The 20697-nt window shown below is 41.9% G+C and overlaps 2 protein-coding genes across 3 annotated transcripts in view; both read right to left on the bottom strand.

The window, feature by feature from the left end:
- Positions 1-20697, bottom strand: part of LOC112231940 (zinc finger protein 583) — a 969163-nt gene that overhangs the window by 63437 nt on the left and 885029 nt on the right. The gene's annotated exons all lie outside the window — the stretch shown is intronic.
- Positions 70-19457, bottom strand: LOC112231917. The gene is made up of 6 exons (XM_024398718.2): positions 18952-19457; positions 18292-18416; positions 16372-16539; positions 2465-2626; positions 1937-2048; positions 70-1710 (listed from the first exon to the last, which is right to left on the bottom strand). The coding sequence occupies exons 1-6, from the start codon at positions 19232-19234 to the stop codon at positions 758-760; spliced, it is 1803 nt and encodes a 600-aa protein (XP_024254486.2). The 5' UTR covers positions 19235-19457; the 3' UTR covers positions 70-757.

Genomic DNA, 20697 nt, shown 5'->3' with positions numbered 1-20697 from the left:
GTACACACAGAGACATGACATGATATTATAAAACGTCAAGCCAACTCTAACACTGATTCAAGTACAATATGGAGCCATTGGAGTTTATTATAAAAAAATGTATACATATTTATATTAAAAAATGATACAAAATAGCCAAGTCAGTCAGCAGAGTCAATTTAGTATTTCATTTAAACAAAATAGCAATCACAAGTAGAATAACTTCTCACTATGGTAACACTTGACCTTTTCTATAAATCTGGTAACATCGCTTTGATAAAATTAATTTTAGAATACTTTGGAAAAGGTTCAACATTACATTACACACAGCTTCACTACTTAATTTCAAGTAAACATGAATTAAGGCACTATCATTATCTCACTATAAAACACCAGCATCAAACAGTACAAGGTTGTCACTTCATCAGGGAAGCATTTTTACAGACACCATCACACCAACTATCACCATATCATCTACTCTGCCTCATCATACTCATTCTTTCCTTAGTTCACCTCATCCAGTTCCCTACTACATCCAAAACCAACAGAATGAACTACAAACAAACAAACTAACTTTGGTGCGGCAGGTAGCCTAGTGGTTAGAGCGTTGGGGCAGTAACCGAAAGGTTGCTGGATCGAATCCCTGAGCTGACAAGGTAAAAGGACTGTCATTCTGCCCCTGAACAAGGCAGTTTCCCAGTAAGCTGTCATTGTAAATAAGAATTTATTCTTAACTGACTTGCCTAGTTAAATAAACGTTTAAAAAAAACAAATAGAACTACACACAGGCCGTGTGCATTTTTTGTAGGTGTAACCTGAGGTAGCTCCTCTCTGAGTACCTCTTCTCGCAGTGCGTACAGGCAAACGGCCTCTCTCCCGTGTGGACCTTCAGGTGCCTCTTCAGCTGGTGCTGGTGGGAGAACCTCTTCTCACACTGGGGGCAGCTGAAGGGTTTCTCCCCTGTGTGGACTCTCTGATGGCTCTTCAGGTGGCCAGCCCGGGCAAAGCGCATTTGACACTGGGTACAGTTGAATGGTTTCTCACCAGTGTGCATCCTCTGGTGGATCTCCACCTGTTTGGGAAAACTGAAGGCTTTCCCACAGAATGAACATGGGAAGCGCTTCTCTTTAGCACTGCCAGCTTTACAGATTCCATCTCCACTACTGTCATTTGTTAATGGGCTTGTGTAGCCATTTAGTGTTGAGGCACTGGCATTGTCTGAGGTCTGGTTTAACAGGAGAGTGTGAGGAGGACAAGCGCCAGGGAGTGTCTGTGTTGTCGCATGGTCCATGTTCCAGTTGATAGATCCTATAGAAGGCAGACTGAAGGCAGCACCTGTTAGGGGGTTAACCTGAGGTGCCATCAGTCTCTCTGAATCACAACTATAGGAGCAGGACGGAGCATCACTAGCGGAGTCTGTGTCTGTTCTCTCCAGCCGCATACGGACACCTCCCCGACCCTGCAGTCCAAATCTACGTCTCGCCCTAGTCTCAGCCAGTATGTTTTCATGGAGACTAAATTCGGTTGTTTTGTGTTCGACTGTCAGTTTCTGGTTGTGGTTAACAGTGTTCCCCAGCCGGGAGTTGAGTACACTGTCCCATCCACTGACCTCTATTATATCGCCTCTGGTCCTGGCCTGCTCAGTGATGTTGTCCCTTAAGCCTTTGGCTGCACCGTTCTGGGAATCCAAGCAGGCCGCCCAGTCTCCTCTGTTAGCATCCAGCCAACCACCTGCAGGAAGAGGTTACAAAATATACTTTAAAAACATGTAGAGAAAACTCTACATATGGAGTTTTGTCAATTACCTAATAATTTTCATACATAATGTGTGTTTTTGTATGTAAACACAAGTTTTATTTTATTAATGAAGAAAATTAAGGAGACATAATAGCCAGGTGCATCACTATTCCCATTGAAGATCTATTACTGTATGTAGACCATATTATTTCTCTCTTACCTTGCTCCCCCAGCTTTAGTCCACTCAGCAGATCAATGCTCTCCGGTTCATCCTCTATTGTCTCCTCTTTGACTAGCAGCAGATCAGGCTTCCCATCCTCCATGTCTACTGACTGTAAGAGATACAGAGTGAGAGGATGTTGGATCAAGAAATCTGATATGAGCACCCTGCTATGGAGCATCATCTGATTCGGCAATGCGGGATTGTTATGAGTCCTATGCAAACATGTTAGTTGATTTGATCCTATGCAAACGTGTTAGTTGATTTGATTACTTTACCTTCTTTGGTTTGATAATTCAAAGGCATGGTCCCACACTACCTGACAATATATCAAGACCTGTGCCCTTATACACAAAGAGTCTCAGAGTAGAAGTTCCTTATCGAGGATCAGGTCCTCCACCTGATTAAATAGTCATTCATTATGATCTAAAAGGCTAAACTGACCCTAGATCAGCACTCCAACTGAGAGGCTTAGTGGAATACGGCCCGACGTAATACCATTCAGACTGTAGTTTACAGTGGGCTCACCTCAGTGATACTGTGTGTGGTCCTGTGCTGTTCAGCTGGTTCCTCTGTGGGTTCAGGTGGAGGTGTACTCTGGTTGTCCTCCATAACCATGGTCCTCTCAGTGTTCCCCAGACCCTCCCCACACCCCTCCTCCTTCACCAGCAGCACCTCTGGACCCTCCTCCTGGAAGAGACAGGTAATACAGATTACACAGACATATACTCCCTCAGGTACATACACACACAGATAATAAACACACTATCAACATGGAGTGTATACCCATCCCCACTACGTTTGAGTCCAATACTGTAGTTAGAGTGACTTCATTGTTGTTAAACTCATCATTGTGGACATAAATATGATGTTGTGGGTAAATATGAGTCAGCTGTGAAGTCAGCTAGAAAATCAAGTCAACCTCATACAAACCCGGCTAAACTATTTTGACGTGTTCATCAGTGTGTGTACACTATACAGTGCATTTGGAAAGTATCCACACCCCTTGACTTTTTCCACATTTTGTTATGTTACAGATTTATTCTAAAAAATGGAATTAAATGTTTTTTTCCTCAATCTACACACAATATCCCATAATGACAAAGCAAAAACAGGTTTAGACATTTTTGCAAATGTATTAAAAAAAATGTTTTACATAACTTTTCAGACCCTTTACTCAGTACTTTGCTGAAGTACCTTTGGCAGCAATTACAGCCTTGCGTCTTCTTGGGTATGACGCTACAAGCTTGGCACACCTGTATTTGGGGAGTTTCTCCTATTCTTCTCTGCAGACCAGGTCGTTGCAGTTATTTTCAGGTCTCTCCAGAGATGTTTGATCGGGTTCAAGTCTGGGCTCTGGCCGGGCCACTCAAGGACATTCAGAGACTTGTCCCGAAACCACTCCTGCGTTGTCTTTGCTGTGTGCTTAGGGTCGTTGTCTGGTTGGAAGGTGAACCTTAACCTGCTCAGGACCTCAGACTGGGGTGTTCATCAAGTATCTTTCTATGCTCAGTTCATCTTTGCCTCGATCCTAAATAGTCTCCCAGTCCCGGCTGCTGAAAAACATCCCCACAGCATGATGCTGCCACCAACATGCTTCACAGTAGGGATGGTGCCAGGTTTCCGCCAGATGCGACTCAGGCCAAAGAGTTCAGTCTTGGTTTCATCAGACCAGAGAATCTTGTTTCTCGTGGTCTGAGAGTCCTTTAGGTGCCTTTTGGCAAACTCCAAGCGGGCTGTCATGTAACTTTTACTGAGGAGTGGCTTCCGTCTGGCCACTCTACCATAAAGTCCTGATTGGTGGTGTTGCATTGATGTTTGTCCTTCTGGAAGGCTCTCCCATCTCCACAGGGAAACTCTGGAGCTCTGTCAGAGTGACCATCGGGTTCTTGGGCACCTCGGGTTCTTCTCCCCCGATTGCTAATTTTGGCCAGGCGGCCAGCTCTAGGATGAGTCTTGTTGGTTCCAAACTTCTTCCATGCTCAAAACCTACACCCCATCCCTTACACTCTGTTCTGCGAACTCTGGTCTCTTGGCCATCCCACTCGTACAGGTAGGTCAGCTCAAGCTCAGCCAAGTCAAAGCTCTTATTTGTCCTGGCACCACAATGGTGGAACAGCAAAGTCCCTGCCCATCTTCCAAAAACATTAAACCCTACCTCTTAAATTAATCCCACCCCCCAGCTAAAAATAAAAACAATTTAAAAATGTTCTACCAATGTTATAGTTTTTATTTATTATTATTATTATTTTTAAATGCCCCCTTTTCTCCCTAATTTTGTGGTATCCAATTGGTAGTTACAGTCTTGTCCCATCGCTGCAACTCTCGTACAGACTCGGGAGAGGCGAATGTCGAGAGCCGTGCGTCCTCCGAAACCACAACCCAACCAAGCCGGACTGCTTCTTGACACAATGCCCACTTAACCCGGAAGTCAGTTGCACCAATGTGTCCGAGGAAACAAGGTACACCTGGTGACCGTGTCAGCGTACATTTCGCCCGGCCCGCCACAGGAGTCGCAAGTGCGCGATCGGACAAGAACATCCCTGTCGGCCAAACCCTCCCCTAACCCGGATGATGCTGAGCCAATTGTGCGCCGCCCCATGGGTCTCCCAGTTGCGGCCGGCTGCGACAGAGTTTGGACCCGAACCAGGATCTCTAGTGGCATAGGTAGCACTGCACCTCTCAAGAGGCCCATAGTTGTGTTTTTATATTTATTTTTCATTTCTATACGATTTAAGATTTTTGTTTGAAATGTAGTTTAGGTTAGTTTTCAGATCTGATTTACTTGTTTTTATTTACTTTAAGTTTTATAAAAAATATATTTTGTTTATATTATTTAGTGTCAGTTTTAGGGACAGAAAGTAACCTGCGCGTGGGAGGCTAACAGCCATTTTTGTCACTTCTTGCCACTATGTGGCAGTAATACATAAGGTGATGGGTCAGGTCATAGGTTAGGTTTAAAGGGATAGTTTACCCAAATTACACATTGGTTTCCTTAACCTGTAAGCAGTCTATGGTCAAGGTACGACGGCAATCCATGCAAAAAAATGTCGGTACCATGACTTGAATGGGATTTTTTGCTACAAATGCTAAAACGTTAGCATTTGGAAACAGTGCCAGGAAAACTAAACCAAAGCATGGACTGATGTCAAACCTTGTCCATAGACTGCTTACAGGGTAAGGAAGCCAATGTCATTTTGTGAACTGTCCCTTTAAAGCACGTGTCAAACTCATTCCAGGGAGGGCTGAGTGTCTGCGGGTTTTCGCTTCTCCCTTGTACTTGATTGATGAAATAAGGTCACTAATTAGTAAGGAACTCCCCTCACCCCTTCTTTAAAGGTAGACTCAGCGAGATAAAATACATAATTCAAATACTGAGCTATATTGTATGCAATTGTATTTTTTAAATGTATAATATTTTTAACTAATACAATTTCTCAGAGAAAGATTTTCACAAAAAGATAGGGGTCAAAATGATTGACACTCCTGTTTTCAACACCTCACCGTGCGAAGATTATAGCACTGAGCCTTTTTATAAAATGTTTTATAAAATTGTAGAATACATTAGGAGGATGGATCTTAGACCATTGCTCCATACAGAATCTTTCCAGATCATTGGTATCCTTTGTCTACGCTTATGGACTGCCCTCTTCAATTCAAAAACAGGTTTTCAATGGGATTAGTTTCAATTTACCATTTCTTTGTGGATTTTAATGTGTGCTTGTGGTTATCTTGCTGGAAGATCCACTTGAGGCCAAGTATCAGCTTCCTTCCTTGCAGAGGCAACCAGGTTTTTGGCTAAAATGTCCTGGTACTGAGTAAAGTTCATGATGCCTTTGACCTTAACCAGGGCCCCAGGACCAGTGGAAGCAAAACAGCCCCATAACAAAGATCCACCACCATATATTACAGTGGGCATGGGGTTCTTATCTGCGTATGCATTCTCATTTCAACACCAAACCCACCACTGGTGTGCAAGGCCAAAGAGCTCAGTTCTTAATCAATGAAGACTTCTCCGAAAGGTACGCCTCAAAAGAAACGACCCGCTTTCTTTGAACAGCAAAAGAGAGGCAACATCACATACCTGAAGTACGACCAGCTGGTGTTTCACCCCCTCCGCCCAGTAGGCCTACTGCAGGCGACATGGCTGTAGCCCACTGATCTATTCCTTTAATTCATTTGACTTTTTAAAATCTTAAAACAAAGGGAAGGCTTAAAACAAAATCATTTAAAATGATGCGCCTATGCATCATCTGTATTCATAAGTGGAGGCTCCTCAGAGGAGGAAGGGAAGGACCATCCTCCTCAGTGAATTTAATAAAAATAGTTAAACATTTAAAAAGTTGTCCTTTTTAGATAAAACTAGAAAATATATTCACAATACCAAATAATTCATTAAAACACACTGTTTTGAAATTAAGGTTGACAGTAGCCTCAACAGCACTCTAAGGTAAGTACCATGGTGTAGCCGGAGGACAGCTAGTTTCCGTCTTCCTCTGGGTACATTGATTTCAATACAAAACCTAGGAGGCTCATGGTTCTCACCCCCTTCCATAGACTTACACAGCAAAATTATGACAACTTCCGGAGGACATCCCCCAACCTATCAGAGCTCTTGCAGCATGAACTGACATGTTTTATACCCAATCAAAGGATTAGAGAATGTACTGAAAGCATAAGCTACAGCTAGCTAGCGCTGCAGTGCATAACATGTGGTGAGTAGTTGACTCAAAGACAATAGCTAAAGTTTAACAAATTAATTTCTTCCAAAATGGAGGAGCGAGAGAGCAAAACTTTCACTGTTTTCATATCTAGCAAATGCAGCTAGCTAGTTTAGCCTACTCAAACACCCGGCTCAAACAGAGGGATGCTATGTTAGCTAGCTATGACTATCCAACACTGGAACTCTTCCAAGTCAAGGTAAGCTTTTCGTTTTATTAATTTATTGCCACCGGGGGGCCCCAGTGACTGTACTGCATGATTGTGGCGGGTTTACTAATGCATTAGTTCTATTAGCTATGTTGACTATGACGTTACTTTAGCTAATATGGTGACAACGATGTAGGCTATGTGTAGCCGTTATGATATGAATGTTTTGCTTGGAAATGCTTTTTCGTCTGGTAACAGACAGCCTGGTAACAGACAGCAATGCACAATGTGTTGTGCATTGATGTCCACAAGCAAAGGGAAAGGTGAGAGGAGGAGAGCGCATACATGCGAGAAGGAATACAACAAGCCGTTTGTATGTAGCTATGAAAGTGAATTGTTTGTGTGTGATAAGGGGTGTATTCATTCCGTCAATTCTGTTGAAAAACGTTTCTTAAACAGAAGCAAACTGAACGAAATGGGGATTAACATACCTGGCTTTGTCCAATAGAAACTCTTGTTTGGAACTGTTGGACTAATGATTACACCTTAGGTCAGCTAGATGTGTGCAAGGCGGTATTGAATGTGTGTGATTGAAATGTTTACGTTTGTGTTTTTGTAAAAACCTATTTCTGTATTCATGCAAGTGACTGATTGAACGAATCCTCATTATCACGATCTGCAATTTGGCAGCCCAGAACCTTGTTTAGAGAAAGGGATATCTCCATTTCAAGGACACAGCTTAGAGAGAAGCCTTTTGAGGTATTGGTCTGTCACATGCAAATGTTACTGATGAATTAAATATGAATGATGAATAAGCTAAATCATGCAAATATAAATTGTCTGTATATAAGAACTAACGGGACTGCCCCAGTAGATTGACAGGTGTACTTGATGCATTGAGTTGGTTGGAACCTCTCCAGCACGCTGATAATAAACAATGATTAATTTAAGATTGACTTTGAGTCTCCCACGACAATTTGGCATCACGAACTGGATGATTGATTCTACCTGCGGAGCTTTCCAGTTGGGGTTCTGCGAGGAAAACCGGTGGCGCATTTTGAGGGAAATTCCCATCTATCCAAAAGATGACGAGACCCGCCCAGACCAGACCCTTACTGTTAACTGCCCAGTAGGAGACACATCATCTGCGAACAATTGAGGGACGGCAAATTATTTTAGTAAGTCCGTTTTAAATTATTATTTATTTATTATAAAACCAATACAATTAAGGTGAATAATGCATAAAAAAGGTACCCATAGTCTTATATAAGACTAGAGCGAGGGCGTAACAGTACCATGGAAGCCCCGCTGACAGCTGTCTGTAGACATTTATTGAAGTGTATACGTGGTCTGCAGCCACTAACAATGACACGTGGTGTTATTAAATATACAGTGCCTTCGGAAAGTATTCAGATCCCTTGACTTTTTCCACATTTTGTTACGTTACAGCCTTTCTAAAATGTATTTTTTTTAAAAATCTTCAGCAATCTACACACAAGACCCCACATTGACAAAATGTAAACAGGCTAAGATTTTTTTTGCAAATTATTTGTAATACAACAGATACCTAATTTACATAAGTATTCAGACCCTTTGCTATGAGACTCAAAATTGAGCACAGGTGCATCCTTTTTCCATTGATCATCCTTGAGATGTTTCTACAACTTGATTGGAGTCCACCTGTGGTAAGTTAAATTGATCGGACATGATTTGGAAAGGCACACACCTGTCTATATAAAGGTCCCACAGTTGACAGTGCATGTCAGAGCAAAAGAACAAGCCATGAGGTTGAAGGAATTTTCCGTGGAGCTCCAAGACAGGATTGTGTCGGCACAGATCTGGGGAAGGGTACCAAACAATTTCTGCAGCATTGAAGGTCCCCAAGATTCTTAAATGGAAGAAGTTTGGAACCACCAAGACTCTTCCTAGAGCTGGCCGCCCGACCAAACTGAGCAATAACGGGAGAAGGACCTTGGTCAGGGGGGTGACCAAGAAACCGATGGTCACTCTGACAGAGCTCTAGAATTCCTCTGTGGAGATGGGAGAACCTTCCAGAAGGACAACCATCTCTGCAGCACTCCACCAATCAGGCCTTTATGGTAGAGTGGCCAGACGGAAGCCACTCATCAGTAAAAGGCACATGACAGCCCGCTCTGAGTTTGCCGAAAGGCACCTAAGGACTCTGACCATGAGAAACAAGATTCTCTGGTCTAATGAAACCAAGATTGAACTCTTGAATGCCAAGTGTCACGTCTGGAGGAAACCTGGCACCATCCCTACAGTGGTGGCAGCATCATGCGGTGGGGATGTTTTCAGTGTCAGGGACTGAGAGACTATTCAGGATCGAGGCAAAGATGAACAGAGCAGTACAGAGAGATCCTTGATGAAAACCTGCTCCAGAGCACTCAGGACCTCTGGGGCAAAGGTTCACCTTCCAATAGGACAACGACCTTAAGCTCAAAGCCAATACAATGCAGGAGTGGCTTCAGGACAAGGGTCTGAATAGTTATGTAAATGTGATATTTCAGTTTTGTATTTTTAATAAATTAGCAAAAATTTCTAAAAACCTGTTTTTGCTTTGTCATTATGGGCTATTGTTTAATCCATTTTAGAATAAGGCTGTAACCTAACAAAATATGGAAAAAGTCAAGGGGTCTGAATACTTTCAGAAGGCAGAGTAGGAGATACATATTGTGCATAGGAAGTAACGACAAGGGAATCATTGAAGATGCACATGGGGTAATAATGTAGGGACTCAATCTAGGGATTCCATCCACCACCGCCCATCGTAGTCTGGGACTACTAGTGTATAGGAAATAGCGGCAAGAGAACCGTTGAAGATACATAGGATGTAATGATAGAAAAGTCAACGTGGTCTGAGAACCACTGATAATAGCCCAAGGTGTTATTGTAGGCATTTAGAATTGTTGAAGATGCACATGGAGTGATGTGAATACCTAAGTATAGTTATATAAGGAAAATAATGAATACCCCAACCAGTTCTGTGTGAGCTGAGTTTTCAGGTCTATAACATTATATAGTGATTCTCTATGTAGATATGAAAGAAAATAGTATTATTCCTGAATATGCTGTTAAATAGAAGACTAGAGTGAATATTTAAACCCCTGTATGAGTAGAACACTGGTGTATAGGATGAATTTGTGATGTAACAAATGTATAATGGGTTACTAGAGATCTGATGAAGTAAACAATATAACAAATATATATAGAACCTGCTAACCCACAATTAGATGTACGTACAGTGCCTTGCGAAAGTATTCGGCCCCCTTGAACTTTGCGACCTTTTGCCACATTTCAGGCTTCAAACATAAAGATATAAAACTGTATTTTTTTGTGAAGAATCAACAACAAGTGGGACACAATCATGAAGTGGAACGACATTTATTGGATATTTCAAACTTTTTTAACAAATCAAAAACTGAAAAATTGGGCGTGCAAAATGATTCAGCCCCCTAAGTTAATACTTTGTAGCGCCACCTTTTGCTGCGATTACAGCTGTAAGTCGCTTGGGGTATGTCTCTATCAGTTTTGCACATCGAGAGACTGAAATTTTTTCCCTTTCCTCCTTGCAAAACAGCTCGAGCTCAGTGAGGTTGGATGGAGAGCATTTGTCAACAGCAGTTTTCAGTTCTTTCCACAGATTCTCAAATTGGATTCAGGTCTGGACTTTGACTTGGCCATTCTAACACCTGGATATGTTTATTTTTGAACCATTCCATTGTAGATTTTGCTTTATGTTTTGGATCATTGTCTTGTTGGAAGACAAATCTCCGTCCCAGTCTCAGGTCTTTTGCAGACTCCATCAGGTTTTCTTCCAGAATGGTCCTGTATTTGGCTCCATCCATCTTCCCATCAATTTTAACCATCTTCCCTGTCCCTGCTGAAGAAAAGCTGGCCCAAACCATTATGCTGCCACCACCATGTTTGACAGTGGGGATAGGGTGTTCAGGGTGATGAGCTGTGTTGCTTTTACGCCAAACATAACGTTTTGCATTGTTGCCAAAAAGTTCAATTTTGATTTCATCTGACCAGAGCACCTTCTTCCACATGTTTGGTGTGTCTCCCAGGTGGCTTGTGGCAAACTTTAAACAGCACTTTTTATGGATATCTTTAAGAAATGGCTTTCTTCTTGCCACTCTTCCATAAAGGCCAGATTTGTGCAATATACGACTGATTGTTGTCCTATGGACAGAGTCTCCCACCTCAGCTGTAGATCTCTGCAGTTCATCCAGAGTGATCATGGGCCTCTTGGCTGCATCTCTGATCAGTCTTCTCCTTGTATGAGCTGAAAGTTTAGAGGGACGGCCAGGTCTTGGTAGATTTGCAGTGGTCTGATACTCCTTCCATTTCAATATTATCGCTTGCACGGTGCTCCTTGGGATGTTTAAAGCTTGGGAAATCTTTTTGTATCCAAATCCGGCTTTAAACTTCTTCACAACAGTATCTCGGACCTGCCTGGTGTGTTCCTTGTTCTTCATGATGCTCTCTGCGCTTTTAACGGACCTCTGAGACTATCACAGTGCAGGTGCATTTATACGGAGACTTGATTACACACAGGTGGATTGTATTTATCATCATTAGTCATTTAGGTCAACATTGGATCATTCAGAGATCCTCACTGAACTTCTGGAGAGAGTTTGCTGCACTGAAAGTAAAGGGGCTGAATAATTTTGCACAATTTTTCAGTTTTTGATTTGTTAAAAAAGTTTGAAATATCCAATAAATGTCGTTTCACTTCATGATTGTGTCCCACTTGTTGTTGATTCTTCACAAAAAAATACAGTTTTATATCTTTATGTTTGAAGCCTGAAATGTGGCAAAAGGTCGCAAAGTTCAAGGGGGCCGAATACTTTCGCAAGGCACTATAAGTGGTGTAAAAAGTATTCTGAGAAATGTTCAGAGTGGTCCCTTGATGGATCATTTGAGAAAGGTAGGGTTAAAGCATTGTATAGGATTTGACTTACCCCTAACCAATAAAAGTATAACCACTTTCTTCCACCCTGGTAATACATTTTGAAATAAACCCCATACCTTGTTAAATAGAACCAATGATGTTCTGTATTCACCTAATCAACCGTTAAAAATGCTAGGTAGAGACTTATTATGGACAGAGCATGCGATATACAGGGGACCGATATAGAGTGCCAGCCCAGTTAATACATATTGATCCCTCCAAAGCATTACATATGAATCTTAAAATAGACATTTAATAAGTGTGAAGGAACAAAGTGAATGGTAATGGGCTTTCAGATAGCACTCTAATAATGCAATATCTTAGTAATTGAAGAAGTAAATGTTTCAATACAAGATCACATTACGAACAGAGGGATTGAGCATTAGGACTGATATTAAATTAGAGGCAGCCATCTGGTGTTTGGGTTACAGATAAGCTTCCTGTGGAACAACAGCTAGCCGCCAGTACTCACTGAGGAAAAAAACAGGCTGTAAGGGACACAGTGGGGAAATTTGGAACAGAGGCATGAATAATTGAAATGACATGTTTTTGAGAATTTCCTATTATTATTCTATAGTGTGGGTAGCACAAGTGATTTAAGTAATTGCTCGAGCATTGTAACCTGCAGTAGCGCAGAGGTCTAAGCAGCGTGCTCCGGCCCAGAGTCTCATGAATTTGCGCCCAGTGCAGGGTGATCTAGAGGCAAGCCTGAGCCTACATTAGGGCCACAAGTGAATTGCATTTATTTCAATGTTTTCCAGAAGTAAATCAAATAGTCTGATAATTTACGATTCTGAGAAAAGTGTATCAGCTCAACAAAATCATCTGGGATAGGCTCAAACATCTTGACAGCTTTACAAAATGAAATATTAAGGCTACACAATACAGGCTTTCAATCCACACCAAAGACAATAACTAAATTGACAAATTATACACAGCCTAATTATAAAACTAGGCGAGCATCAACACTGGAGGAAAATATATTGTTCTACAGTAGGCCTACATCTGTCAATCAACTGATGGCTTTATGCTTGATGCAAAAATGTGGTTGGAGGATCCATATGGAAGGTGTGAAGCAATTGCGGCTCCTACGGAAGCATGCAGAGGCCAAATTGAGCTCCGTACCACATCGCCTCTCGTCTCCCAAATTTTGTAACAATGCAGAGGACTCCGTATAGCTCCACATTGACATGATTGGCTGATGGTAGGTGGGGGGGCAGGAGGTCCTGTATAAACACAAACTCACTTCCCTGACAAGTTCCTTCACAACAGCTCTGCGAAGCACAAGATGTATGAATTCCCTGACTCCTGCCGAAGCAGTATCACCGTAAATGCTACACGGCCAATGCAGATGTCGGATTGACCATGCAGCGCCTTTTACGGGTAGCCTACAGAATGTAGCTTATTGGAATATAACCAAATGGCATATTGTAACCAGTGCCTGCCCTCGGTCAAAGAGTCTAAACAAGACGTTGGTTGCTCCCGGGGGAGATCAAGTTACACTTCCAACTTTCTAGATATGTTCGCCCTCTGGTTGGTGTCATCGGAAAGACCTAGCTCTTTTTCAACAGACTAAGGGCGATTGACAAGCATTCCGTACAACAGAAAAAAGGATTTACTTGTTTACCACGGCAAATCTACTGTGGCAATTTACCCGACACTTTGTATGAATGGAAACTAATGTTGGTGTAGCGTAGGCTATTGTTATTATTTTGTTTCCTTTTTATGTTATCCAAAAGTTTCTGGTATGGTAATTTCTTATCAAGATCAGGGGTAAATTATCCCTAGACTGTCCATATTTGAAATGTGTAACTTAATCAAGTCAATCAGGGGGATTGAGTTATTTGTGCCAGAAATGCGTTGGCCGGAATCGAACCCCCGCCAAAATAGTATTGAAGGCAGCAGCCCTAACCGCAAGACCACCCCAGGCCACGATTGAATTATATTTTAACAGATCATTCGTAACCTTAAGATACACTTGTATGTAGTGGCCTAGTGAAGACCAATATCCATCTTGTGTTATTAAGCTATGTAAAACGACAATTGTTGATGTATATGGCTGCTGCATTTCAGATACATTTTTGTACATTTGAATTTTGCAGTAATAGGGCCTAGCGTTTGAGTGAGCGAGAATATTATTTTTATAGCAAGCGCTGATCCCAATGGCTTGACTGCCCCTGCATGGAGAGAAAGAGAACTGATCATTTTCAGGGATTCACCAGGCTCATTTGAATTTCCTGATGCAGCAGGAAAATTCTCTGCGACAGAAGAGTGATCAAGTTAAGATCAATAACTTTCTTGATCTTATATCTTGCCATTATTATACTTAAGAATCACGGCTACAAGTAGCAATCTGACAACATATTTACTCATTTATTTTAAAATCGGGGGTATCTGGTCTCTTGTATTTGGTCTCTGGTCTCTTAATTTCCCGTTATTTTAACTCGTTTGTACCAGCTCTCAAAGCAATCAGGTCAATAGAATTTGTTTCAGTAATTTTGATCACAAACACATTGCTATATTTACAGAAAAACGTTTTGATATCTACTGGTCGGATGTTGTAAATGAAACTGCTGCTCAAAAGCCCAATAACATTTTCCATGGCATTTTCGTTCAATGATTAGTATCGCAAAACTTTATTTGTAATTAAATTATGTTGACAACTGGTTTAAATCAAATAAGTTGTCCCTAAAAAAAAATGTAAAGCTATCACATGCATTTTATTGCCCGAAAAAAATAATACATTTCCTTTACTACCCTGTGTTAAAATTACCAAATTCCAAGGTGTGCTCATTGACAAAAAGAATTAACTGGGAAAATCCCATTTCATTTGTCTGAAATAAAATTTTGAGAAGTATTGGTGTCCTCAGACGAATTCAACCTCTCATCCCAAGTAAAATAATATTAAATCTGTAATACACCTTAATGCATCTTTATGTTGCAATATAGTCTAGGCCCCTCAAACTCAACTCTGGAAGTCGAAGCCAGTTCTGCTGCATTTATTGTTCCCCTCTACTCATGGACTGATTTTAGACCTGGTACAATTAATTATCAGGTAGAACAGAAAACCAGCACGTTCTGGACCTCATTGGGTAAGAGTTGAATAGCCCTGGTCTAGGCCAATACTTACAAAAGTAACATATTCATTCTCCAAAAACGTTTTGTGATGCTGGCAACTCATTCAGACAGTCGTGCCAGTTCCTCTCCACTTTTCCATCGCCTTTTAGTTCTTAATATTTATGACATCAACCAACCTAGAATCTGTTTGCATTTCAATTCAAAACATATGTACTCCCGGTTTCTTTTCAATTTTTCATCTCCTACAGAGGTCCACCTCAAGCACTTATTTTACATTTTTAGGCTTATATATGCCTTATATATCACACAATATCATATCTGGATGCAATATTCTACCCACAAATATTCAACATTGAAATCTGTTACTCTCGTTATTCTAAATGCATCTGTGGATCCTTTCTGCTGATAACACTGAAAATTAATCTGTGTCTTTAATGCTGGATTTGATCTAAACATCAGACGCTATAGAGTGAAATGGGTACTTCCTATGTTACATAGTGGAATGGTTTTTCTGCTGGTGTATCCTGAGGTTGCTCCTCTCTGAGAACCTCTTCCTGCAGTGCGTACATGCAAATGGCCTCTCTCCCGTGTGGACCTTCAGGTGCATCTTCAGCTGGTCCTGGCGGGAGAACCTCTTCTCACAATGGGGGCAGCTGTAGGGTTTCTCCCCTGTGTGGACCCTCTGGTGCCTCTTTAGGTGACACGCCTGGGAAAAGCACATATGACACTGGGTACAGCTGTAGGGTTTCTCCCCTGTGTGGACCCTCTGGTGGATTTCCACTTTCTGGGGGCAGCTGAAGCCTTTGTTACAGAACATGCAGAGGAACCGTTTCTCTTTACTAATGCCGGATGTTGCTCCCCCTCCACGAGCCATGGCTCTTTGGTCATTTGAGTTCAACACTTGATCGAAAACGACACAGCCGTGTGAATCGGAAGGTGCCATCGACGTGGACACTGGGACACGATCCCTGAATGCGTGTAAAGGGGAGTGGGTGACGACATTTATATTTGTGTCCAAGCTTTCTCTGTAATCTAAGAAATCTCTACCCTGTGAGTGTCTGTCTCCTAGGTGACCATCTGCATTCCATGTGGGAGGAGCGTCGCCCTCCACTTTCACCTCGTCTACCACTATAACCTCTCGTTTCTTATCTAGGCACCCTTCAGAGTATACACTACTACTGTACTGGTTCCAGTCCTCTCTAAACAGATGAGTCTGTGTCTCTAAACCCAAGGATATGTTGTCAGGGTCCATCTCTGTAGCGTAAGAACAAGGCAGATCATCAACACCAGTGTCTAATGCATCACCATCTCCACAGGAATGAACCGTCCTCTGGCTCTGGTGAAATACCGGTAAGTACTCTGAGCTGGAAGCAGGAGGACAGCCCAGTGGCCGCAGCTCCAGTCTCTCTGAGTCTGATCTGTGGTCAGATCCTGTGGGTAAGAGCCTGTGTGTTACAGTTAAAGTCTTGGTGCCTGTCTCTGACTTGAGGACGGTGTTCGGCGTTCCACTGACCTCCGTGATGCTGTGTTGGGTCCTGGGCTGAGGCGAGGCAGCGGGGTCCTCCCTGGACACAGGGGGCGCTCCAGTCAATCCAATCTGGATGTCTCTGCTGTGTCTTGAGTCCTCTCCTTCAGTTTTCTCCTGCTTGACCCCAGGACCTGTAACCCCTGTATCTGCAGACTGACAGAAGAAGAGAGGAGGTTATTGCAGGTACATGAGTTGAATTGGATAACAATGTCGTAGGGAAGTCTCACAAGCTCCCCTATGGCAGAGAAATAAGGATGTACAGTACCAGTCAAAATTTTGGACACATCTACTCATTCAAAGGTTTTTCTTTATTTTTACTATTTTATACATTGTAGAATAATAGTGAAGACATCAACACTTTTAAATAACACATGGAATCATGTAGTAACCAAAAAAAGTGTTAAACAAATCAAAATATATTTCATATTTGAGATTCTTCAGTAGCCACCCTTTGCCTTGACGGCTTGGCACACTCTTGGCATTCTCTCAACCAGGTTCATGAGGTAGTCACCTGAAATGCATTTAAATTAACAGATGTGCCTTGTTAAAAGTTAATTTGTGGAATTTCTTTCCTTCTTAATGTGTTTGAGCCAATCAGTTGTGTTTTGGTAAGGTAGGGGTAGTATACAGAAGATACGACCTTTTTGGTAAATGACCAAGTCCATACTATGGCAAGAACAGCTCAAATAAGCAAAGAGAAACGACAGTCCATCATTACTTTAAGACATGAAGGTCAGTCAATACGGAACATTTCAATAACAAAGTTTCTTAAAGTGCAGTCGCAAAAATCATCAAGTGCTATGATGAAACTGGCTCTCATGAGGACCGCCACAGGATAGGAAGAACGCGTATTTCTGCTGCAGAGGATAAGTTCATTAGAGTTACCAGCCTCAGAAATTGCAGCCCAAATAAATGCTTCACAGAGTTCAAGTAACAGACACATCTCAACATCAACTGTTCAGAGGAGACTGCGTGTATCAGGCCTTCATGGTCGAATTGCTGCAAAGAAACCACTACTAAAGGACACCAATAAGAAGAAGAAACTTGCTTGGGCCAAGAAACATGAGCAATGGACATTAGACTGGTGAAAATCTGTCCTTTGGTCTGAGTTCAAATGTGAGATTTTTGGTTCCAACCGCCGTATCTTTGTGAGACGCAGAGTAGGTGAACGGATGATCTCCGCATGTGTGGTTCCCGTGAAACATGGGAGGTGTGATGGTTTGGGGGTACTTTGCTGGTGACACTGTCTGTGATTAATTTAGAATTCAAGGCACACTTCACCAGCATGGCTACCACAGGATTCTGCATTGATACGCCATCCCACCTGGTTTTTGCTTAGTGGGACTATCATTTGTTTTTCAACAGGACAATGACCCAACACACCTCCAGGCTGTTGAATGGCTATTTGAACAAGAAGGAGAGTGATGGGGTGCTGCATCAGATGACCTGGCCTCCACAACCTCAACCCAATTGAGATGGATTAGGATGACTTGGACCGCAGAGTGAAGGAAAAGCATCCAACAAGTGCTCAGCATATGTGGGAACTCCTTCAAGAAAAGCATTCCAGGTGAAGCTGGTTGAGAGAATGCAAAGTGTGTGCAAAGCTGCCATCAAGGCAAAGGGTGGCTACTTTGAAGAATCTCAAATATAAATATATTTTGATTTATTTAAAACTTTTTTGGTTACCACATGATTACATATGTGTAATTTCATAGTTTGATGTGTTCACTTATTCTACAATGTATAAAATAGTACAATTAAGAAAAACCCTTGAATGAGTAGGTGTGTCCAAACTTTTGACTGGTACAGTACATGTAAACAAGTAAATAGCTTAGGGGAGCCTTTCTGAAATAAATTGGCCACATTTGATGTACTGTAATTTTGATGTAAAAATATTACACTAACCTCTATCACGATAATGTGCTGGGTTGAGGTTCCACTCCCCTCATCAACAGTGATTGGTTGGTCATCTCTCCATGTATTGTCTCCCGCTGGCTTCACAAAGCTCCTGTAGCCTCCAGTGAGATTTCCTTCAACAGAGATTTAATTTGGCGGGAAAAAGGTGGTTAGATTAGCTACTGTCAATGCTCAATTGTATATTGTACCCAATTGACAATGTCTAGAATGTCTAGAATTGGCAAGGATGTAAGGTAACACCTTATAACTTACTGACTATTTATAGATCATTTGATTGTTTCATGCACCATATTGTTTTCATTGAGGAAATAATAGGAAATGCAGTAAATCAAGAATCTGGTTTGAATATGTTGTCTTTGCACAAGATAAGTAATCAGAGGAATTATTGCATTACTATTCAAAAACTGACCATGACCGAATTCTGGGTAACACATCTTAACACATGTGCAGAGGGGACGGGGCGAAAGGCACTAGCTATATATTTCCTTCCGGGAAATAGTGTCTTTGTGCAAGATATCTAAGTAAGCAATCAGGGGAATTATTGCATTCTATCCAAAAACTGACCAAGACACAAATCTGGGTAATATACATCTGAACACATGTGCAGACGGGAACAGGGCGACTGCCCCAGCCTTGTGCAAAATGTACCTCTGGCCATTCCTCTGTATCGGTCGAGGATCTTGACACTACTGGGACGACTGGCGAGGACGCGCTCTCGCATTGTCCTCTCTGTGCGCTCCCGTGTCACCTTCTGTTCCAATAGCTGTAGTTTCCTGCGTAATGTCCTGTTTTCTTTTTGGCTTTGAGTTATTTCCAAACGAAACACTGCATAGTCGTCGTCTACGAGTTTACAGATGTCTGCCACGGCTGTATTCGCTAGTACCTCCATAATGGAGGCTATTTGAGAGTGAAAAACCATACAGTTAGCCATTGTTAGCAGCTAGCTAGCGTTACCTAGATACAATCTATCAACCAAATCCTGTCTGCGATGCGAATTAAACACTATCTTGGGTAAGTATGTGATGCTGGGTAGTTAAATGAGTCATATTTTGAGTACCAAGGTGTTCATAAACGTCTACATAACAACAATAAAAACGCTATTGTGGAAATTGTTCTTGGTCACTGTTCACTTCCGTTCTTCTTCTTCGTGTGATTTCCCGTCAGAGAAACCACTTTCGTCACAATTTCTAATACCAGAGAGAAAGAGGAAGAAACATGCCCAACTCTGCCGAAAATCTGTCTCCTCCCAGCAGGTGGCGTTTTTTTCGTCGTTTCGCCTACCAAGCAATGAGTTTTTGTTAGGTCAATGAGAATGTCGAATTTGGTAAACAAATTGTTTTATGGCTATGTGGGTTTATTTGATCTAATAATAGTTTCGTAATGCTTCAGTTGCTACGAGTGTCCTGATATAAGATGTCCCGGCAACTCTGAGGAAAAACCGCTTTATATCAAATCACATTTTATTGGTCACATACACATGGTTAGCAGATGTTATTGCGGGAGTCGCGAAATACTGGTGCTTCCAGTTCCGACAGTGCAGCAATATCTAACAATTCCACAACAAATACCTAATATACACAAATCTAAGTAAAATAAATATTTATTTATTTTATTTTACCTTTATTTAATTAGGCAAGTCAGTTAAGAACAAATTCTTTTTTTCAATGATGGCCTAGGAACAATGGGTTAACTGCTTGTTCAGGGGCAGAACTACAGATTTTTACCTTGTCAGCTCGGTGATTCGATCTTGCAACCTTTCGGTTACTAGACCAACGCTCTAACCACTGGAATAAGAATATATAAATGTATAGATGAGCAGCGGCATAGGCTGCTAGGATGCAATAGATAGTATAGAATACAGTATATACATATGAGATGAGTAATGCAAGATATGTAAACATTATTAAAGTGGCATTATTAAAGTGACTAGTGTTCCATTTATTAAAGTGGCCAATGATTTAAAGTCTATGTAGGCAGCAGCCTCTCTGCTAGCGATGGCTGTTTTCCAGTCTCTCGGTCCCAGCTTTGATGCACATGTACTGACCTCACCTTCTGGATGGTAGTGGGGTGAACAGGCAGTGGCCCGGGTGGTTGTTGTCCTCTGATCTTTTTGGCCTTCCTGTGACATTGGGTGCTGTTGGTGTCCTGGAGGGCAGGTAGTTTGCCCCCGGTGATGCGTTGTGCAGACTGCACCACCCTCTGGAGAGCCCTGCGGTTGTGGGCGGTGCAGTTGCCGTATCAGGCGGTGATATAGCCTGACAGGATGCTCTCAATTGTGCATCTTTAAAAGTTTGTGAGGGTTTAGGTGACAAGCCATATTTCTTCAGCCTCCTGAGGTTGAAGAGGCGCTATTGCGCCTCCTTCACCACACTGTTTGTGTGGGTGTACCATTTC

This window comes from Oncorhynchus tshawytscha, linkage group LG34, assembly GCF_018296145.1.
Source record: "Oncorhynchus tshawytscha isolate Ot180627B linkage group LG34, Otsh_v2.0, whole genome shotgun sequence".
Classification (NCBI taxonomy): domain Eukaryota; kingdom Metazoa; phylum Chordata; class Actinopteri; order Salmoniformes; family Salmonidae; genus Oncorhynchus; species Oncorhynchus tshawytscha.
This window is presented reverse-complemented; position numbering and strand designations above follow the sequence as displayed.